Source organism: Salmo salar, chromosome ssa18 (assembly GCF_905237065.1).
Source record: "Salmo salar chromosome ssa18, Ssal_v3.1, whole genome shotgun sequence".
Classification (NCBI taxonomy): Eukaryota; Metazoa; Chordata; class Actinopteri; order Salmoniformes; family Salmonidae; genus Salmo; species Salmo salar.
The window spans coordinates 13,212,333-13,236,342 of record NC_059459.1 but is presented as its reverse complement, the minus strand read 5'-3'; the positions used below and the strand labels follow the sequence as shown (position 1 = coordinate 13,236,342).

The window sequence follows — 24,010 nt, the reverse complement described above, 5'->3', positions numbered from 1 at the left end:
CATGTAATAACAAAGTAGTGGCCAATATGAAAATATTTTAAGAGTTTAAATTGAAAAGTTATTGTTTAATTATAGGGGACTACAAGAGATGGTGATGAAAAATTCAAAGGAAAATGTACTATCACACATATGCTGAAATTCAATAGGCTAATCATGATTTATTTCACACGTATTGTTTTTAATATGAGTTTTGACATGCCTTCTATGTACCACAATCTACTAAGACACATCAATACATGAAATAGAAACATTTAAAAACACATACACAGACCAAAGAATAAGTAATACCTGTCTTGGCAGCAGAGAGAATGTTTAGCAGTTTTAAAGCACATTTCCTGCAATTCTATGCATTTTGACATGGCTAATGCTCTGTTATTATGCTAAAACATTATAACAAAATTGTCTATCTTTTATTTTGTTTACTATAAATTCTCAGATTATAGGCTATTATTAAAACATACATAGGTCCCTTAGCTTTTCTATATACTTTCTATTTGGTTTTAGTGGTTTAAGTTTACACTGAACGCGTTTTTCCATCCCAATTTTAACTATTCTTTTTTTTACTTATTGGGGTTGCAATGCACGAAAAATGTCCCGACTCCCGACCCACAGTTTGTGAAACAGTGGGCTAGGCTACACTTTAGTGATAGTGAGTGCTGAAACTAACTGTCCTCTGTCATGAACACTGAACTTTACATAATACATTTTCATCAACGACTTGTTCCCACCCTTTCTGTACCACCCCAAGGAAACTTGAAAGAAAAGGTTCCGGCTCTGTTCAAGTTCTGCGTGCAGCAGGGGAGCAGAATATGGCTGCACATAAAAACGGGAGTTTGATACATATAATAAATAGAGCCAGTGTTTTGTTCAAAAACGGCAGCTACCGAAAGAGAATTTTATTGACCTCTCTGAAACCTGTTCAGTGTCAGAGGCGAACAGTCTCCAGCATCGGCGATAAGAACACGAACTTGACACCGCACTTGAGCTCAAATCTCGCTGGATGGTCATACAAGGAGTTATACGAATTGTCTGTGAATGATCCGGAAACATTTTGGGGATCAATTGCTAAAGAGAGGCTTACATGGAATAAACCATTCGATCAAGTGAGGGACTGCGAAATTACTAGTGGGAAAATCAATTGGTTTCTTGGGGGACAGTTGAACGTTTCTGGTAAGAATTGCCATCCCCTATTATTATTATTATTATTATTATTGACTACACTGTAAATATTGACTACCCCATTGCATAACAGCATTTACTCAGCATTCTACATAGACTGGAAGTGCGTGCTCAAGCCTTATTTTCTTCTAGGATTAAGTTGATATTGTTTTAGTTTGTGTGGATCTTGTTCAGGTTTGCGAACTATGTTTAATGTACATTATGCTTACTGGACACCCCCCCCCCAAATACTGGACAGTAAGTTACATTAGTTCATCCATTCATCCATTTAATTGGCAGTGAATTGTTTGGATGTGCATGTTGCCAAGCATCCTGACAGAGTCGCCCTGATCTGGGAGAGGGATGAACCTGGGACGGAGGTAAAGGTCACCTATAGGTAAGTTCATGCCTACGCACGGACCTTCGACAGGGTGGGGGACTATTATAACATAATGCTTATCTTGGAAAGCTTAAGATATATGATGTAGATGAGAGTTATCTGAATGAACTTGTCCACATCATTCAGCAGAGGAGCTGAAATCTATACTGATCTGTGCAACAGAGTAGGAGGTATAAAATCAAACTGCTTCACATTCCACACTGATGTTAACCAGAGATGATTGCCTCCAGATGTAGGGTCTTCATCTCAGCCTGTTTGCTACAGCATGAAAATAATCCTGCTGCAACAGGAAATGTGAATTATTAACCTCAAATACACTACAGGTTGAAAATGTCCTGCATTGCAGGACGTTTTCCTGCAACAGGGTAATCAAATGAAGATCCTACATCTGTATCCTGTAAAAACATAATCAAGTATCCATCTTAGATTCAGTTTTTTTAGTTTATGCTATACTGTAAAGGGTAGGAGGAAACATGGCAGAGATTCAGCAGTAATATCTAAATATTTACAATATTCCAAATAGTTCTCTAGATATGCACAGTGAGATGTTCAGCTGTGCCAAAGAAGAACTGGATAAGAACCATGTTCTGGATATGCATGGATATATTGTTAACTTGAATGTTGTATAGTACATAAAGAGCATGACATTTAACCTTTATTGATACAGGGAATACCAATTGATACCAGGGTCTCTTTTTCAATGATGTCCTGTGTTACAACAATCAGCAAATCATGAAGGCTTAAATACTCCCATTACAATTTGCATTATGAATGAGACACCATATGTACTTTATTGTTGATGAGATTAAATCATAAGGAGGTGCTGTTGAAATTGCAAAATCATTTTTGGTTTGGGTGTCACAGTCATTGTCTAAGGTGGTAGTGTGAGATTTCAAAATGAGGCCTTTCTGCAATAACGACTAAAGCTGCTTCCTGGATCAGATTGTAAACAGGAAGTTGTGGGGTGTCCAACTGAATGTTCATTAGACACGAAACTGAAAGTGTACTGGAAGGTCATTTCAGTGCTCCCAAAAATTATTCATCAGAGTTATCCATTGTTCAATGCCTCAAAGAAGCCTCAAAGTCAGTAATATACATCTTCCTATATGGCTTGCAAGGAGTAGGGATTCAAAGTAGTTCTCAAAGACTCTCATCTTACAACAAAATACTTATTCGGCTGTCCCCATAGGAGAACCCTTTTAAGTTCCACGTAGAACCCCTTTGGGCCCTAGGTAGAACCCTTTTGGGTTCCATGTAGAACCCGCTGTGGAAAGGCTTCTAAATAGAACCCCAAAAGGTTCTACCTGGAACCAAATAGGTTCTACCTGGAACCAAAAATGGTTCTTCAAATGCTTCTCCTATGGAGACAGCCGAAGAACCCTTTTAGGTTCTAGATAGCACCTTTTTTTCCTAAGAGTGTACACTTCAGATAGTGTTTGATGGAATCAATACAGAATACATACCTTTACTAACTTACATACGCAACAATAGTTGAGGTAACTGCTGCTCCAAGTAATAGCTTCTGTCAACTTTTCTAAAGGGAGCTACTTGAGACTACCTGCCGCCTAGCCAACACCCTGAAGAGGCATGGGGTCAACAAAGGTGACCGGGTGGCCATTTATATGCCAGTGTCGCCCATCGCCGTGGCTGCCATGCTTGCGTGCGCTCGTATCGGTGCTGTGCACACGGTGGTGTTTGCTGGGTTCAGCTCAGAGGCCCTGGCTGGGAGGATTCAGGATGGTGAGTAATACTGGGCCTGGACTCATGTTTGACTGAGATGAACTCTTTAGAAATGCTAGGTCACCATTTTTTATTTATTTTATTTCACCTTTATTTAACCAGGTAGGCCAGTTGAGAACAAGTTCTCATTTACAACTGCGACCTGCCCAAGATAAAGCAAAGCAGTGTGACAAAAACAACAACACACAAAGAAACGTACAGTCAATAACGCAAAATAAAATAAAAATAGAAATATCTATGTACAGTGTGTGCAAATGTAGAAGAGTAGGGAGGTAAGGAATAAATAGGCCCTAGAGGCGAAAATAATTACAATTTAGCATTAATACTGGAGTGATAGATGTGCAGATGATGTATGTGCAAGTAGAGATACTGGGTTGCAAACGACCAAGAGGGTAAGTAATAATATGGGGATGAGGTAGTCGGGTGTGCTATTTACAGATTGGCTGTGTACAGGTACAGTGATCGGTAAGCTGCTCTGACAGGTGATGCTTAAAGTTAGAGAGGGAGATATAAGACTCCAGCTTCAGAGATTTTTGCAATTCGTTCCAGTCATTGGCAGCAGAGAACTGGAAGGAAAGGCGGCCAAAGGAAGTGTTGGCCCCGGGGATGACCAGTGCGATATACCTGCTGGAGCACGTGCTACGGGTGGGTGAAGCTATGGTGACCAGTGAGCTGAGATAAGGCGGGGATTTAGCTAGCAAAGACTTATAGATGACCTGGAGCCAGTGGGTTTGGCGACGGATATGTAGTGAGGGCCAGCCAACAAGAGCATACAGGTCGCAGTGGTGGGTAGTAAATGGGGCTTTGGTGACAAAACGGATGGCACCGCGATAGACCAAATCCAGTTTGCTGAGTAGACTGTTGGGGGCTATTCTGTAAATGACATCGCCGAAGTCAAGGATCAGCAGGATAGTCAGTTCCACGAGGGCATGTTTGGCGGCATGAGTAAAGGAGGCCTTGTTGTGAAATAGGAAGCCGATTCTAGATCCAATTTTGGATTGGAGATGCCCAATGTGAGTCTGGAAGGAGAGTTTACAGTCTAACCAGACACCTAGGTATTTGTAGTTGTCCACATATTCTAAGTCAGAACCGTCCAGAGTAGTGATACTAGTCAGACAGGAGGGTGCAGGCAGCAATCGATTGAAGAGCATGCACTTAGTTTTACTAGCATTTAAAAGCAGTTGGCGGTCACGGAAGGAGTGTTGTATGGCATTGAAGCGCGTTTGGAGATTTGTTAGCACAGTGTCCAAAGAAGGGCCAGATGTATACAGAACGGTGTCGTCTGCGTAGAGGTGGATCAGAGAATCACCAGCAGCAAGAGCGACATCAATGATATATACAGAGAAAAGAGTCGGCCCGAGAATTGAACCCTGTGGCACCCCCATAGAGACTGCCAGAGGTCCGGACAACAGGCCCTCCGATTTGACACACTGAACTCTATCTGAGAAGTAGTTGGTGAACCAGGCGAGGCAGTCATTTGAGAAGCCAAGGCTATTGAGTCTGCCGATAAGAATGCGGTGATTGACAGAGTCGAAAGCCTTGGCCAGGTCGATGAAGACGGCTGCACAGTACTGTATTTCATCGATGGCGGTTATGATATCGTTTAGGACCTTGAGCATGGCAAGTTGCTGCAGGGGGTGCTGAGATGTTGGCCAGAGTAGGGGTAGCCAGGTGGAAAGCATGGCTATCTGTGGAAAAATGCTTATTGAAATTATTGGTTATTGTAGATTTATTGGTGGTGACAGTGTTTCCTATCCTCAGTGCAGTGGGCAGCTGGGAGGAGGTGCTCTTATTCTCCATGGACTTTACAGTGTCCCAAAACATTTTGGAATTAGTGCTACAGGAAGCAAATTTCTGTTTGAAAAAGCTAGCCTTAGCTTTCCTAATCTCATGGTCCAGTTGGTGACCCAAGAATGCATTTCAAGGACATTTGTGTTTTGTATACAGATGCTCCCTTTAAAGCCCAAACATGACATTTGAATGGTTGACTGAACACAAGGGAAGGGCACAAGGGAAGGGCACAAGGGAAGGGCACAAGGGCATTTCAATTGTGCATGCATGCAGCTATTCAAGTTCAAATAAAAAATGAGAGATTTTCGAGGTTGATATCTGTAATCATACAAAGCTGACATAATACTTAAGCTTTGCGCCTTTAAATAAAGCGTAATCATAGAGTTTACAGGAATTTCAGCTTTTCTATTCAAAGGCACAAGACAACTGTCTGATAGTTAAACAGGACATAGCTCCAATGGCCATTACCCCTAAAATGGCTTGACTGAATGGCTGCCAAGTTCTCTGCACTCCCAAGTGAGTCATTATGCATAGAGCAATGTCAGATTTTTTAAATTGAACATTCTCTTGGCCATTGTTTCTGGGATACACCAGTCATCAAGTTTCTTCCCCTTTTTTCCAACTTAACTCCAGTGAGAAACTAACCTTGTTTTCTTCAAATGTTACTAACATCATGAGACCAGGCAAGGGTTGTTTCATTTCAAGCTGCATTTTGCGGTCAGACAGAAACTAGGCCAATTTAGAAAGATCAAACACAAGGCCAGCAGTTTAGGACACAAACTGAAGGATGAGACAGAAAACTAGGAGCAACGTGTCATCTCAAACCTTTATAACATGTACAGTACAGTACTGAGTGTACAAAACATTAGGAACACCTGCTCTTTCCATGACATAAACTGACCAGGTGAATCCAGGTGAAAGCTATGATCCATTATTGATGTCACTTGTTAAATCCACTTCATGAAGGGGAGGAGACAGGTTAAATAAGGACTTTTAAGCCTTGAGACATGGATTGTGAATGTGTGCCATTCAGAGGGTGAAAAGGCAAGGCGAAAGATTTAAGTGCCTTTGAATGGGGTATGGTGGTAGGTGCCAGGCACACCGGTTTGTGTGTGTCAAGAACTGCAGCACTGCTGTGTTTTTTATCCTCAACAGTTTCCTGTGTGTGTCAAGAATGGTCCACCATCCAAAGGACATCCAGCCAACTTGACACAGCTGTGGGAAGCATTGGAGTCAACATGGGCCAGCATCCCTGTAGAATGCTTGTAGAGTCCATGTCCTGATGAATTGAGGCTGTTCTGAGGGCAAAACGGGGTGGAACTCAATATTTGGAAGGTGTTCCTAATGTTTTGTACACTCAGTGTATACCTCAAACAGAACCAACAGATAGCAATTAGGCCTATTGACATCTTGAAAGTGTTAGAAGTTGCTTGCATTTTCTCAAAGTACTTCATATTCTCAATTAGACTGTGTAGTGATGTGTCCGCATGATCTCAGATCTCTCAGACTGTGTTCCCCATCTCCCTGCAGCCCAGTGTAAAGCTGTGATCACGTGTAACCAAGGTGTGAGGGGAGGTCGGTTCATAGACCTGAAACCTACAGTAGATGCTGCAGTGAAGAACTGCCCCACTGTCCAACATGTGTTTGTGGCCCAGAGGACCGCTAACCCAACTCCCATGGGCAAACTAGACATCCCATTGGAGGAGGTAAAACTTGTTCTTCATACTTTTTATTGTGCCATGGAGAAGGTAATAATGAGTCTGAGTAGCGGGAGAAGCCAGTGGCAGTCCTGTAACGGGATCAGTTTGCATTGCAGCCAAGCTCTGCTCACAGATGAAGTGGTGAACTGAAAGAACCGTCATGTTAATATCTGTTATGAAAGATCTATTTATTTGTCTGTCATTTCATCTGCCATTGTCACTGACGAGATTAAACACCTTGAGGTGTTTTGTTTTTAAGTACAACCTGTGTACAGTACCATTGAACAAAGTACATAGACAGACCTACTATGAGAGTAGCATGATGACATAGCACACATTTAACTTGAAGCAAATCAAGTGTAATTCCACTGCATTTAGTAATTCCACTGCATTTAGTAATTCCACTGCAAGAAACATTCATATCACCAAACCATATCTCCAGTCTCCCACTCTTTTCCTCTCTGTCTCAGGCGATGGCCAGTGAGTCTGCACAGTGTGCTCCAGAGCCAATGGGCAGTGAGGAGATGCTTTTTATGCTCCACACGTCAGGCAGTACAGGCAAGCCCAAGGGCATTGTCCACACACAGGCTGGCTATCTGCTCTATGCTGCACTGACTCACCAGGTATGTCTTCGGGTTAACCCCTCTACGGAATGCTTCTTACTTTAGAGAAGCAAATGCAGGTATGGTGCCTTCCTTAAAATGGTGATGTGGCAGAAAATATGCATTTGTTTAGCTGATAAATAGAACCAACTATAAAAGGAGGAGGAAGGCCCAATTGCTGTGTTGTCTGAGAATGTTTTGATGAGGGCTACAGAAAGTGGGCTACAGACAGGGCAGTTTGAACAATATAAATATTCTGCCACATGGTTTGGCATAGCTTAGATCAGAACAATGAATTCAGTGTTCCCCTTTCGTGAGAGAAGCCCCATTCCGTATTCTGGGTCAAAATTACCCCCCTTTGACTGACAAATAAAAACATCTGTTTTCTCCCTGCTTTTTGATGCTGGTGAGCATGTTGTGCTTGGTGGGATTGACAGACACAAAGCTTACATGATGTTAGTGATAATAATAGAATGAAAATACAGCTATCAATCTGCACGAGATGTGCTGCTAATTTCTAAGTAGCTTACCAGCTCAGACCCAAACAGACGTTTGGCAATTGCTCGCACTGTCTCTTTTTGGCATGTTGGCTGTTTAGATTCAAATAACAGACAAAGCTGCTTTATATCTGTATCCCCCTGAAACAGACTGGGCCTCTTGGGACCATGCCAAAGAGAGACCTGTTGCTGTTGCCAGGCTGTTAAGCAGTTCTGCTCAGAGAACTATCAATGTGGCAGCCATGTTGTGTGGGAAAGCCTGTATGTGTTAGTCAGAATTTCGCAATCTTGTAATTTTGATGATTTCATTGTCTGGAAAAGTACAGCATTGCTCAATGGACCTTGTCTCTAACCTTACGTGTTCTTGTTCTTGCAGTATGTCTTCGACTACCATCCGGGCGATGTGTTTGGCTGTGTGGCAGACATTGGCTGGGTGACAGGTCATAGCTATGTGGTGTATGGTCCTCTGTGTAATGGTGCCACCACTGTCCTCTTTGAGAGCACTCCTGTGTACCCAGACCCCGGTGAGCTATAACAGTACAAGTACAAGGGGTGCACCCTGACAATATCTGATTGACATAATCATCCACTATTAATCATTAAGATGTGTCTACAACTGTTACATTGAGACAGAGGATACTTTGGCAGGAGGCTTTGACACCAAGCATCAAAGTTCGTTCTTTCTTTTCTGGTGCTTTTTACTCTCTTGTCCTCTTTACCAGAGGTCATAGAGTTATACAGGCCTTATCCACAGAGAGATAGCCAGGTGACTTGTTACCAGCTGGGTGGGTGTCACAGCTTTTGGCAGTATTGGAATACTTATTCACTGGGTTAGGGGCAATAAGGGACAAAAATCATTATTGTTTTTGTTTCTATAGACAAGTTAGAAGTTCTATATTATTTAGGCATGTGTTAAGATGTTGAGAAAGGGAAGTTCTGTTGCTATGTGTGCAAGAACTAATGTATAACTATTACCGTAATACTCAATATTTTTCTTTCTATAACACACGGATAAATTGTATATGTAGTGTTTGGGACAACAAGAAAACCTTAGAAATATGAATAAAGTGGATCACTGTAGTTGTAACTGGCTTCGCTGGCATTTCTCCAGTGTTGAGTGACTCATTAACTGTCTTCATGACAATTTTGTTCTTTGTTTATTACCATGGCTTGTCGACTGAAGGAGTGCTTCAAAGTGTTATAAGTTAATTGTTAAGGTTTGCTATAAACTTTGTAGTGATATGACATTGGCCTATGCCCGCTATAGCCTTGGCATAATAGGACATTTCCTGTCCTTGTTTCTGTGTCACTATTTAGTGGGTTATGGAAACAGGAAGGATATATTTTGCTGATATTTGCGTGTGTGTGTGTGTATTCCTTTACCATAATGACCATGTGTCTTTGTCCCCTCAGGGCGATACTGGGAAACAGTGCAGCGACTGGGCATTAACCAGTTCTACGGTGCTCCCACTGCCATCAGGCTGCTGCTGAAATATGAGGAGAGCTGGGTAAAAAAGTATGACAGGTCCTCCCTCAAGACCCTCGGCTCTGGTGAGAGACTAGATCAGTGCCCCTCTGCATAATCATTTGACAATGAGCACACAGTTGATTCTACCAGATGAATTAAATAACTGATCAACTCTTCTGTATGCAATTGAGTTGCATAGTTGCAACTCAATTACAAATTGAAAGTCAGTGGCTTTGCGCATTATGGAAACTTGACTTGATTCCAGTGGTTCCTGTCGGTGTTACAATGACCTTAATAAACAATTCATCTCAGAGTTCTTGGCTATAGCTACCATCACATTCATAGGCCAACATTATCATAAGTCATGTCAGTTCAAAGCATTTCATATCTTTATTATTATTGTCTTATTACTGAAATACTCTATCAGTAAAAAGGTAGCCCATTATCTAAATAATACAGAATGTATATGCCTAGAGTACATTTCACAATATCTTAAACTAGCTCTGAGTGTGCCCAGAGCTGGGTGTACTGTATTGAATGTACCTGTCTTCTTGCAGTGGGGGAGCCTATCAATCACGAGGCATGGGAGTGGTTCTACAACGTGGTGGGAGATGGAAGATGCCCCCTAGTGGATACATGGTGGCAGACAGGTAACATCAGGGCGGCTGAATGTCTTGGCCAAGGTTGTCTGATGTGGTAAATGCTTCAACTTTAATTGCCTTAGTTTAATTGTGCATTATAAAATCTCCTCAGTCTTTTAAAGAGTCTTTAACATTTTTTATTGCACTACCATGTAGGACATCATAATACACTACATTACATGACATGGAACAAAGGGCTTATCAAAGACATATAAAATCAGGTCAAGTTACGTTTGTTAGGAGGGGACAATCATGACTTGAAAAATCATACATAAGCAAGTTTATTTTCTGCATCAAATGAATGCTAACGTCTGTGCTCTTATGTTGCATGCTGGTGGAGGAGAAAGCTCTGCCTCTAAGGCGCATCTTGATTTGTTATGGTGGTTTCTGTGCTGATCTAGACAATAAATCTGTCTGATACTCGGTTTATTGGTGGCTTAACCCTAATTTGCGATTAGCACAAGGTACATCTGCACTGAAAATGAATTAAAATAATCCCCCCCTCAACCCCAACACACTTACCCCCTTCTCCCCGACTCTCCCAACCGCCAGCGGGAGGAGGCTCTCCAGTGAGGGCCTGGCAGGAGTGAAGTGGGGAGGGTCATGACCTAATTCCTCGAAAATCACTTTCTGGGGTTTTCTCCATGGGCGTATGTGCTAAGTCTTTTGAGGGGGGCTGGAGAGTGGGGTTCTTCCAAAGGCTTAATATCAAAATGAAGTGTAATTTTCTTGTACAGTACTGCAATTCCTTTTTTATTAAGGTGATTATCACTTATTACTAATTTGCCATAGCCACAGGGGTTCCACCCTCACCCCTCTTCCCCATCAGCAAAACATAGACAATCTGTAGTGCAGCCAGACTTAGGTCAAATGCAGTACATATCAACTACTCTCCAATATGTCAGTTGCACATCCCTTTAACCCTCCTTATTGCACTTCTCCATGCATCTCCTGTTTCTCTCTCTCTGTCCCCAGAGACGGGAGGTGTGTGTATTGCTCCAAGGCCAGCTGAAGAGGGTGCTGAAATTGTTCCGGCCATGGCCATGAGGCCCTTCTTCGGCATTCAGCCTGTTCTCATGGAGGAGAAGGTGATCTGTCTGTGCTGAATTCAAATCAATTCAACTGTCTTGCTTTTTCAGAATGAAATGGCCAATTTGTATTTTTTTTTTTACAGATTTTACTTAAGAGAAAACTTCAGAGAAAAATATCAAATGTATTTGTCCTATGTTCATCATTAAGGCACAACCTTAAATGTTTTCCCTTCCATTTTTGTGAATCAAGTCCTTGTGAAATGTAGTCAGTGGTATTACCACATTCTCCTCTGACGGCATTCTGGGACTTTGGACTCTCGTTCTTTAGAAGCAATAAAAAGTATAACAATTCAAGCTGGACCATGTCCAACTGCTCCAAGGAAATTCCACTCTTCCACTCCTCAACTGTGTGACCTCGTTCTCCGTTCAAAAGTTGAAAACAAGTTAACAATCACAAGGTCACCGGGTCGGAATACCAGGGTGCATTCTCAAAGCATGCACAGACAAACTGGCTAGTGTCTTCACAGACATTTTCAATCGCTTCTTGTCCCAGTCTGTAATCCCAACGTGTTTCAAGCTGACCACCCTCGTCCTTGTTCCCAAGAGCTCCAAGGTAGCCTGCCTAAATGACTACCACCCTGTAGCACTCAGATCTGTAATTATGAAGTGCTTTGAAGGCTGGTCATGACACACATCAACACCATCATCCCAGACACCCTAGACCCACTCCAATTGACATACCGCCCCAACAGATCCATAGATGACACAATCTCGATTGCACTTCACACTGCCCCTTCCCACCTGGACAAGAGGGGAAATAATTGTGTGAGAATGCTGTTCATAGACTACAGCTCAGAGTTCAATACCATGGTCCCTCCAAGCTCATCACCAAGCTAGGGACCCTGGGACTGAACCTCTGCAACTGGATCCTATACTTCCTGGCGGGTCGGCCCCAGGTGATAAAGGTAGGCATCAACACCAACACCAGAGCACGCCCCCATCCATATTGACGGAGCTGTTGTGGAGCAGGTCGAGAGCTTCAACTTCACTAAGAACTTCACATGGTCCACACACACACACACAGTTGTGAAAAGGGCATGGCAGCACCTCTTCCCCCTCAAGAGGCTGAAAATATTTGGCATGGGTCCTCGAATCCTCCAAAAGTTCTACAGCTGCACCATTGAGAGCATCATGACTGTCTGCATCACCGCTTGGTATGGCAAATGCACCGCCCTTGACCGCAAAGTGCCATAGAGGGTGGTAGGAACATCCCAGTACATCACCCGGGCCAAGCTCCATGACATCGAGGACCCCTATACCAGGCGGTGTCAGAGGAAGCCCTGAAAAATTGCCAAAGACTCCTGATATTGGTACTCCCTGTATATAACTCTACATTGATCTGGTACTGGTACTCCCTGTATATAGCTCTACATTGACCTGGTACTGGTACTCCCTGTATATAACTCTACATTGATCTGGTACTGGTACTCCCTGTATATAGCTCCACATTGATCTGGTACTCCCTGTATATAGCTCCACATTGATCTGGTACTGGTACTCCCTGTATATAACTCTACATTGATCTGGTACTGGTACTCCCTGTATATAGCTCTACATTGATCTGGTACTGGTACTCCCCTGTATATAACTCCACATTGATCTGGTACTCCCTGTATATAGCTCCACATTGATCTGGTACTTCTCCCTGTATATAGCTCCACATTGATCTGGTACTGGTACTCCCTGTATATAGCTCCACATTGATCTGGTACTGTACTCCCTGTATATAGCTCCACATTGACCTGGTACTGGTACTCCCTGTATATAGCTCCACATTGACCTGGTACTGGTACTCCCTGTATATAGCTCCACATTGATCTGGTATTGTACTCCCTGTATATAGCTCCACATTGATCTGGTACTGGTACTCCCTGTATATAGCTCCACATTGATCTGGTACTGGACCCCTGTATATAACTCCACATTGATCTGGTATTGGTACTCCCTGTATATAGCTCCACATTGATCTGGTACTCCCCTGTATATAGCTCCACATTGACCTGGTACTGGTACTCCCTGTATATAGCTCCACATTGACCTGGTACTGGTACTCCCTGTATATAGCTCCACATTGATCTGGTACTGGTACTCCCTGTATATAGCTCCACATTGATCTGGTACTTTCCCTGTATATAGCTCTACATTGATCTGGTACTGGTACTCCCTGTATATAACTCCACATTGATCTGGTACTGGTACTCCCTGTATATAACTCCACATTGATCTGGTACTCCCCTGTATATAGCTCTACATTGATCTGGTACTGGCTCCCTGTATATAGCTCTACATTGATCTGGTACTGGTACTCCCTGTATATAGCTCCACATTGATCTGGTACTGCCCTGTATATAACTCCACATTGACCTGGTACAGGTACTCCCTGTATATAGCTCCACATTGATCTGGTACTGGTACTCCCTGTATATAGCTCCACATTGATCTGGTACTGACCCCTGTATATAACTCTACATTGATCTGGTACTGGTACCCCTGTATATAGCTCCACATTGATCTGGTACTGGTACTCCCTGTATATAGCTCCACATTGATCTGGTACTGGTACTCCCTGTATATAGCTCCACATTGATCTGGTACTGGTACTCCCTGTATATAACTCCACATTGATCTGGTACTCCCTGTATATAGCTCTACATTGACCTGGTATTGGTACTCCCTGTATATAGCTCCACATTGATCTGGTATTGGTACTCCCTGTATATAGCTCCACATTGATCTGGTACTCCCTGTATATAGCTCCACATTGATCTGGTACTGGTACTCCCTGTATATAGCTCCACATTGATCTGGTGCTGGTACTCCCTGTATATAGCTCCACATTGATCTGGTACTGGTACTCCCTGTATATAGCTCCACATTGATCTGGTACTTCCCTGTATATAGCTCCACATTGATCTGGTACTGGTACTCCCTGTATATAGCTCCACATTGATCTGGTACTGGTACTCCCTGTATATAGCTCTACATTGATCTGGTACTGGTACTCCCTGTATATAGCTCCACATTGATCTGGTACTGGTACTCCCTGTATATAGCTCCACATTGATCTGGTACTCCCTGTATATAACTCCACATTGATCTGGTACTTCTCCCTGTATATAGCTCCACATTGATCTGGTACTGGTACTCCCTGTATATAGCTCCACATTGATCTGGTACTGGTACTCCCTGTATATAGCTCTACATTGATCTGGTACTGGTACTCCCTGTATATAGCTCCACATTGATCTGGTACTGGTACTCCCTGTATATAACTCCACATTGATCTGGTACTCCCTGTATATAGCTCCACATTGATCTGGTACTGGTACTCCCTGTATATAGCTCTACATTGACCTGGTATTGGTACTCCCTGTATATAGCTCCACATTGATCTGGTACTGGTACTCCCTGTATATAGCTCTACATTGATCTGGTACTGGTACTCCCTGTATATAGCTCTACATTGATCTGGTACTGGTACTCCCTGTATATAGCTCCACATTGACCTGGTACTGGTACTCCCTGTATATAGCTCTACATTGACCTGGTATTGGTACTCCCTGTATATAGCTCCACATTGATCTGGTACTGGTACTCCCTGTATATAGCTCCACATTGATCTGGTACTTCCCTGTATATAGCTCTACATTGACCTGGTACTGGTACTCCCTGTATATAGCTCCACATTGATCTGGTACTGGTACTCCCTGTATATAGCTCTACATTGATCTGGTATTGGTACTCCCTGTATATAGCTCCACATTGACCTGGTACTGGTACTCCCTGTATATAGCTCCACATTGACCTGGTACTGGTACTCCCTGTATATAGCTCTACATTGACCTGGTACTGGTACTCCCTGTATATAGCTCCACATTGATCTGGTACTGTTACTCCCTGTATATAGCTCCATTCTAGTGCATTTTATTACTATTTAATTTGTATCATTATTTTAAAACTCTGCCTCGTTGGGAAGGGCTCGTAAGCAAGCATTTCACGGTAAAGTCTACACCTGTTGTGTTCGGCGCATGTGACAAATAAAATTAGATTTTGATTTGAACTGGTCTTTTAAAGCACTAAGTACTGTACATTAGACGCTAATTGTGGGACAGTTAAATGATGAAGAGGAAGTGTGTGTCTGGGGATCTCTCTGGAGCTGTTGTTAACACCCCCCCCCCTCAGTATTACATGTGGAGCCTCTAGTTTTCGTCCCAGTGTTTTTATCTTTAAAACAGAGAGACTTAAGGACAGAGAAAGATATCTTTCAGTCCAGAAATCCCTCCAGCTTGAACCAACGTGTCCCTGTAGTAGATGGGTCACACCCGCCTTATCGCCTTTCACATTGCAATTTAAACTAGCCAGCATATGCTTCCCTTTCCTTGATTAACATAGTTACAGGGCTTTGTTGCAGTGGTAACGTGACCTCGAAACTTCATTTCCCCTCTCTGTGTCTTTTACTAGTAATATCAGTAAACAGTAAATCTACACGCAGTACTGTATAACCTGCATGCACTGAATTTCTATGTATTGTTGTTAGCTATGTGTTTTACTGTAGAGGTTGATCTTTATGAACAGACACATTCTTATTGTTATTATTGTTGTGACATGCTTGCTGCGTGATTTTTTTAAATGCACTTGTAATGTTTGTGTTTACATTCAATACTGATTTGTTTTATTAATTCAAATGTTTTAATGTGAGGGAACCTAATAAGTTATTAAAATGTTTGATTCATTTTCCTTTTATCACCAACAGGGTAAGCCTATATCAGGAAATGATGTCAGTGGAGCCCTTTGTATTGGCCAACCATGGCCTGGAATGGCCCGGACCATCTTTGGGGACCACAAGAGATTTGTGGATGCATACTTCAAACCATATCCTGGTGAGTTGGCCTAATTCCGTTTCCCTGTGAGATCCTCTCGATTTTTTTGTTTATTTTATATCACCTTTATTTAACCAGGTAGGCCAGTTGAGACCAAGTTCTCATTTACAACTGCGACCTGGCCAAGATAAAGCAAAGCAGTGTGACAAAAACCACAACACAGAGTTACAAATAAACAAACGTACAGTCAATAACACAAAATAAAATAGAAAAATCTATGTACAGTGGGTGCAAATGTAGAAGAGTAGGGAGGTAGGCAGTATATTGGCCCTAGAGGCTAAAATAATTACAATTTAGCATTAATACTGGAGTGATAGATGTGCAGATGATGATGTGCAAGTAGAGATACTTGGGTGCAAAAGAGCAAGAGTGTAAGTAATAATATGGGGATGAGGTAGTTGGGTGTGCTATTTACAGATTGGCTGTGTACAGGTACAGTGATCGGTAAGCTGCTCAGACAGCTGATGCTTAAAGTTAGAGAGGGAGATATAAGACTCCAGCTTCAGAGAGTTTTGCAATTCGTTCCAGTCATTGGCAGCAGAGAACTGGAAGGAAAGGCGGCCAAAGGAAGTATTGGCTTTGGGGATGACCAGCGCAATATACCTGCTGGAGCACGTGCTACGGGTGGGTGTTGCTATGGTGACCAGTGAGCTGAGATAAGGCGGGGATTTGCCTCGCAAAGACTTATAGATGACCTGGAGCCAGTGGGTTTGGCGACGGATATGTAGTGAGGGCCAGCCAACGAGAGCATACAGGTCGCAGTGGTGGGTAGTATATGGGGCTTTGGTGATAAAACAGATGGCACTGTGATAGACTACATCCAGTTTGCTGAGTACAGTATTGGGGGCTATTTAAGTTTTCATAACTGTGACCTTAATTGTCTACCGTCTGTAAGCTGTTAGTGTCTTAACGACCGTTCCACAGGTGCATGTTCATTAATTGTTGATAGTTCATTGAACACGCATGGGAAACAGTGTTTAAACCTTTTACAATGAAGATCTGGATTTTTACGAATTATCTTTGAAAGACAGGGTCCTGAAAAAGGAACATTTCTTTTTTTGCTGAGTTTATATACTTTATTTTAGTCTAGGCTCATCCTATATAACTACTGCTTTACACAACTTTTTTTATTCATATGCTGTCCATAATGTCTATTTACACAATTATACACTGAGTGCACAAAACATTATGAACACCTGCTCTTTCCATGACCAGGTGAATCCAGGTGAAAGCTATTATCCCTTATTGATGTCACTTGTTAAATCCACTTCTATCAGTGTAGATGAAGGGGATGAGACAGGTTAAAGGAATGTGTTCTTAATGTTTTGTACACTCAGTGTATACAGTATATTTATTTATATTTTGGATTCATTGTTAATTCTGATATTTCTTAATTATTTTATTTAAATTTGTGTGTATTGTTAGGTATTACTGCCCTGTTGGAGCTAGAAACATAAGCATTTCGCTGCACCTGCGAATAACATCTGCAAATATGTGTACGTGACCAATTAAATTTGATTTGGATTTGATTTGAGATAGCAGGGCTAAAAAATAATAGCAGTATATTTGTCTAACACGGCAAACAGTGTTGACAATGTTAAGATAACGATTACTGAGAGACCTTAGGTCACTGTATTACCCAAGGGTGAGCATTGGAGTTGATTCTATTCCAGGTCATTACTTCACTGGGGATGGAGCATATCGGTCTAAAGAAGGCTACTATCAGATAACTGGGCGTATGGATGATGTTATCAACATTAGTGGCCACCGATTGGGTACTGCTGAAATTGAGGATGCCCTGGTAAGAACTAACACACCTAGCCTATTTGTTACATGAATGGCAGCTGTCCGTTCAGTTAACTCACTAATAAAATCAATATCATGATTATGTGAAAGAGAGTCACTGTACTGTTGTTGTCAATGGAGATTTCTTATACATTTGTTGAATGGTTGTCTTCTGTCGTTTAGGATGAACACCCAGCAGTTCCTGAGACTGCAGTGATTGGTATTTCCCATGATATCAAAGGAGAGGGTAAGAATACAAATCTAGACATACAGTGCGAAACCTCTATCATCCCACATTAACACGCACAATACACATTTGTTACAGTATGTATGTGAATTGGATATTTCTGGAGCTTTGAAATGGCTTCTAAACCGTTGAATAACAGTACACCAGGAAATGGAAAGCTTCTTAGCTTTGAGTCAACTCTCTCATTGAATCTAGCCACTGTTCCCCTGTAGTGGAATAGGCACTAGCCTTCAGGTGTGTCAATACTAGTGTGATATACCCAAAACTAAACGAACAGCCTCTTAGTACGATTTGTTACTGAGGTCAATGATTAACCCAGAGAAAGTCCTTAGAAGTTTGTCCTTGGTAAACTCTTGACACTCAGCACCACCTTGTGGCTATAAAGGGGAATAACAAGGAATATGTGGTGTTTTTCATGAGATTAAACCAACCCACATACTAACTAAAAGATCAAGATTGCTAAAATTACATATGTATATATCTATGTACACTGAAATGACATGTGTACATCTATATGACTATCAAGTGCATTGAAGTTTATTTACAACTTGCAATTCATAGTTATTGGCACATTCTATCAACGCTTTGTTGCATCTTTTCCTTCCCTTGTACAACAGTTCCCTTTGCCTTTGTGGTTTTGAAAGAAGACCCTTCCCTGAACCACACAGCAGTCGTTAAAGAGCTGAGAGGCCTGGTGGCCACTAAGATAGCAAAGTATGCTGTCCCTGACCACTTTCTGGTGAGGATATTCACGCTGCTTGTGGTTACTAAACTGTGCATTCCTGTTAATCAAGGCAGTATGTGAAATTGCTGTTGTTGGAAGATCCTATTATATGGAAGTGGAATTTGTTTTAAACTAATAATAGATGGTTTCTTTCATCGATCTGTCGTTTGACCTTTTTCAGGTAGTGAAGAGACTTCCCAAGACACGCTCTGGGAAGATCATGAGGAGAATCCTGCGGAAGGTGGCTATGGAGCAGACAGGAGACCTGGGCGATGTGTCCACTCTGGATGACCCATCTGTTGTCACAGAGATCATCAAGGCCCATGCTCAGTACAAGAGCCTGACATCTCAGAAGAAATCATGAAGTAGGCTTTATCACTGCTAAGACGTTGTGTTGGCAACTTGGCACTGGTCACTTGAGTAACAGCTCACTTCACTCACTCCATTCTGAATTTTATACTGTGCTGAAGCTGAGTTAGTTTTATGACCACAGTCCTTCAGTTGTTCACTATGTATGGCTCATTTATATAAGACACTCAAGATACACAGTGCACCCCTTTCTTTCCCTTAAGAATCATTATCGTAAGGTTCTCTCTCATGAGTAATGAAGATTATCAAATGCACAGTATTTTTTTACTTTGTTTTTTTAAAGAGCCACGCCGATTGGCACGGGTGTTTTTCTGTTGCTCATTAGAAAAACAAGATTTCAGTCTTGGATGTATGTTTCCTGACCGTTGTTCAACCCATGTGAGTGGGCAAATGGACATTTTCAAATCAAAACACAACCTTCATTTATTTACCTGTTGTGATGCACGGATGTTCCAAACTCTCTTTTAGAAGAGACGGACTTTATGAACAAAATGATCAGATTTATACTTTGTAGACATATTTTGACACTCTAATAACTTACTCATATAGATGCCATATAGTTTCTTACTCATATAGATGCCACATATGCAGTTTTCAAAGGGATTCTTGCTTTTTAAAGGCAGTTCTCTTTAAAGCTGCAATATGTAAGTCTAAGAAGTGGTATATCTGTTCTTTGTGCGCTATTTCTATGCTTCCCTTCTTAAGTTTCATTTTTGGGTCTTTTAACTTTCAGTTTTGTACACCAGCTTCAAACAGCTGAAAATACAGATGGTAAAATTACTCTACACTATACCTGCTTGTTTTGTCACATCAACTGAAATTAGGCGAACAATTAGAATTTTAAATAAGAAAAGGTGCTGTAAAGAATTATGAATAATTCCTCCAGAATAATGGTGTTTTATATATGTTATCTTTATTAAGGTCCCATTTTAACAAATGTTATGAAATAAAAAGAAAGGACGTGTTCACTTGATTGAAACATTTGCTTGAGAATTAACTTTTTTCCAGAATTATTCTTTATAATATCAATGCCATATTGAAATTATAACAGAATGAATTGACTTTACGTTGTAAATTCTTACAAAAAAATAAAGCAACTAACAAAAATGAGGACCGTTTTTTTGCCTTGTCAATTGCTGTTGCATATGTATTGCATATATACGAAATAACATATCTAAGAACTATTTTGCAGTCTTTATTAGTGATTATATTAATTCACAGAAACAATCATTTTTGTTCAATTCCATGACATTAAATGTTTTTCTAGTCTAGGTTGGAACTGTTGCTGTTAAAATACAATACATCTTTTTTATTCTGAACTGGAATAAACTGATTGATCACATCACACAGATATAGACCAGAAAAGGACTGTGTCTGTGTGATGTGATCAATCAGTTTATTCCAGTTCAGAATAAAAAAGATGTATTGTATTTTAACAGCAACACTTTCAACCTAGACTTTCTTTCAACAATAATTTCTACAGTAGGCCTGATCATTTTTCATCTGTACTGTTACTTAGGGTTGCACTATCAAAAAGCCTGTGTGTGTGTTCTGTTATTCATCTGTGTGATGTGATCAATCCGTTTATTCCAGTTCAGAATGAAAATGATTTGTATTTTAACAGCAACAGTTACAACCTAGACAGATATGTTAAGTGTTTTAATTGGGGAAAATAAACATTAATAGAAATTTATATGGATATTTAATTTCATTGTTATTTGTTTTTGTCTACAGTTGTGGCCAAAAGTTTTGAGAATGACACAAATATTAATTTCCACAATGTTTGCTGCTTCAGTATCTTTAGATATTTTTGTCAGATGTTACTATGGAACACTGAAGTATAATTACAAGCATTTCATACGTGTCAAAGGCTTTTATTGACAATTACATGAAGTTGATGCAAAGAGTCAATATTTGCGGTGTTGACCCTTCTTTTTCAAGACCTCTGCAATCCGCCCTGGCATGCTGTCAATTAACTTCTGGGCCACATCCTGACTGATGGCAGCCCATTCTTGCATAATCAATGCTTGGAGTTTGTCAGAATTTGTGGGTTTTTGTTTGTCCACCCGCCTCTTGAGGATTGACCACAAGTTCTCAATGGGATTAAGGTCTGATGAGTTTCCTGGCCATGGACCCAAGATATCAATGTTTGATTCCCCAAGCCACTTAGTTATCACTTTTGCCTTATGGCAAGGTGCTCCATCATGCTGGAAAAGGCATGCTTCGTCACCAAACTGTTCCTGGATGGTTGGGAGAAGTTGCTCTCGGAGGATGTGTTGGTACCATTCTTTATTCATGGCTGTGTTCTTAGGCAAAATTGTGAGTGAGCTCACTCCCTTGGCTGAGAAGCAACCCCACACATGAATGGTCTCAGGATGCTTTACTGTTGGCATGACACAGGACTGATGGTAGCGCTCACCTTGTCTTCTCCGGACAAGCTTTTTTCCGGATGCCCCAAACAATCGGAAAGGGGATTCATCAGAGAAAATGACTACTACAGTCTTCAGCAGTCCAATCCCTGTACCTTTTGCAGAATACCAGTCTGTCCCTGATGTTTTTCCTGGAGAGAAGTGGCTTCTTTGCTGCCCTTCTTGACACCAGGCCATCCTCCAAGTCTTTGCCTCACTGTGCGTGCAGATGCACTCACACATGCCTGCTGCCATTCCTGAGCAAGCTCTGTACTGGTGGTGCCCCGATCCCACAGCTGAATCAACTTTAGGAGACGGTCCTGGCGCTTGTTGGACTTTCTTGGGCGCCCTGAAGCCTTCTTCACAACAATTGAACCGCTCTCCTTGAAGTTCTTGATGATTCGATAAATGGTTGATTTAGGTGCAATCTTACTGCCAGCAATATCCTTGCTTGTGAAGCCCTTTTTGTGCAAAGCAATGATGACGGCACGTGTTTCCTTGCAGGTAACCATGGTTGACAGAGGGAGAACAATGATTCCAAGCACCACCCTCCTTTTGAAGCTTCCAGTCTGTTATTTGAACTCAGTCAGCATGACAGAGTGATCTCCAGCCTTGTCCTCGTCAACACTCACACCTGCGTTAATGAGAGAATCACTGACATGATGTCAGCTGGTCCGTTTGTGGCAGGGCTGAAATGCAGTGGAAATGTTTTGGGGGGATTCAGTTCATTTGCATGGCAAAGAGGGACTTTGCAATTAATTGCAATTCATCTAATCACTCTTCCTAACATTCTGTGAATATTAATATTTGTGTCATTCTCAAAACCTTTGGCCACAACTGTATATTGCATTTGTTTTAGGCATAAGGGCAATGAAATGTACACATATTTATGTATAGTTGCATATTTTCCTAAGCTTGGGCCCCAGGAAAACACAACATTTCTCATACCGGTCCAGGCTGAAAAAGTTTAAGAACCCCTGTCATAAAATATAAAGTGCTGTTTTTTGCCTCTTACACTAGTGTTATACTATGCTATCATATACGGGTATATGTACAATACTATCATAATGTGATCTTGCAGACATTGATTCAGCTTTGATCTAACTTTATTTAACAACCATCATTCGCCAGAGTAGCCTGTTCTTTAAATCTTCTACATCTGCATTGGTTGCTGTTTGGGGTTTTAGGCTGGGTTTCTGTTTAAGCACTTTGTGTCATCTGCTGATGTAAAAAATGGCTTTATAAATACATTTGATTGATTGACGCTCTATGAGTAGACTGCATAAGTAGAGATTTCCGCAAATGCGCAGAAGCAGAGAGGAAAAGGCGAAGCGAGAGGGATAACTGGCAGAGATACTTTTGAGGAGATGGAACACTCTATTTGAATCGTATTGAACCTATTGTGTGCGTTACCCATGCCTCGTCAATGGACCGCGCGGTTCATTCTGGGCTATTCTGGCACAAGGAGAGCTCTCATTCGTGGAGTAAATGGGAGTCAATCGGGAGCTAGCTCAAAAACTCAACATTAGCATTACTTTTGTCAACAAGAACTGCAACATTACAAATAATTTCCTAGATATAAAATAATTAACTGGTTCTCTGTTATAGCTTTTGAATCGTGACATTACGTACTTTCGATGAAAATAGGCAGGTTTCTCGACTCATTCACTGACTTTGTGGCGGGATTGCGTGACGATTTTTTTTTGGAAACGTGTAACGCAGCATGATAACGTGAACGTGATTGGTCGACAGAGTGCTGGGTGAGGCGTTATACGTTCCTCAATTCCTTGCCCAATGGGATTCCTATCTTCTCCTTGTTCTAACATCTCTGAATTGAGTACCTGGCCCCAAAATCTTCTTCTCCAGCAGGTGGCGTTTCTTGCGCTCATCAAGCGATTCGTTTTTGTATGGAGGTCAATGAGAGTGTCGAATTTGGTTAACAAAAAAATGTAATGCCTTATTTGCTACGTGTGGCTTATTTGATCGAATATAAGTTTCGTAATGCTTAGGTTGTTATGCGAGTACCGCTATAACTAGGACACGTGACATCACTGTAAACTTTGAGAAAAAACACTTTATGTCGGAGTTGTGCCTGTTGTTCATACGCGTGTAGCCCTCTCATTGGCTAGAACGGTCCCACCTGATATTACTTCCTTCCGACTGCCTTCCATTTTTTAAGACATTTATTTTCATTGTTAGAGCGGCCACTAAATATCTATTCAATATAATTAAATAATCTGTGGCAGAAGCTTCGGGAGCAAAGGTCCAGTAAATCCGTGGAACTCAGCTTTAAACTTACTCTTGATTTATAGTTGTAATAGTAGAATGCACAAGGTGCAATTTCGAAATGTGGAAGTGCATCATCTTGTCATGTCATGTTAGTCGTTGCATACCTTAGAGAGGTATTTATAACTTATCAGAAATGTCCAGATCAACCAGCCCATGTCAGCTAATATTTATTTATTTAGGTTTTGTAGCCTACAGATATTGTTGTAATATTTTTGGTCAC

General features: G+C 41.4%; 1 protein-coding gene across 1 annotated transcript; it reads left to right on the top strand.

Moving 5' to 3' along the window:
• Positions 1-691: 691 nt before the first annotated feature.
• acss1 (acyl-CoA synthetase short chain family member 1) lies at positions 692-20,203 on the top strand. The gene is made up of 14 exons (XM_014154066.2): positions 692-1,170; positions 1,459-1,555; positions 3,099-3,298; positions 6,620-6,795; positions 7,260-7,412; positions 8,265-8,412; positions 9,302-9,439; positions 9,914-10,006; positions 10,973-11,085; positions 15,842-15,968; positions 17,642-17,769; positions 17,937-18,000; positions 18,618-18,739; positions 18,906-20,203. Exons 1-14 carry the CDS (start codon positions 810-812, stop codon positions 19,086-19,088), a joined length of 2,103 nt encoding a protein of 700 aa, XP_014009541.1. The 5' UTR covers positions 692-809; the 3' UTR covers positions 19,089-20,203.
• The last annotated feature ends 3,807 nt before the right edge of the window (positions 20,204-24,010 follow it).

Bases quoted from the DNA above. Each gene is read 5' to 3' on its own strand.
- acss1 (XM_014154066.2), top strand. From the start codon at position 810: ATGGCTGCACATAAAAACGGGAGTTTGATACATATAATAAATAGAGCC. The intron at 1,171-1,458 runs GTAAGAATTGCC...TTTAATTGGCAG, and splicing joins GGGACAGTTGAACGTTTCTG to TGAATTGTTTGGATGTGCAT. The intron at 10,007-10,972 runs GTAACATCAGGG...CTCTGTCCCCAG, and splicing joins GGATACATGGTGGCAGACAG to AGACGGGAGGTGTGTGTATT.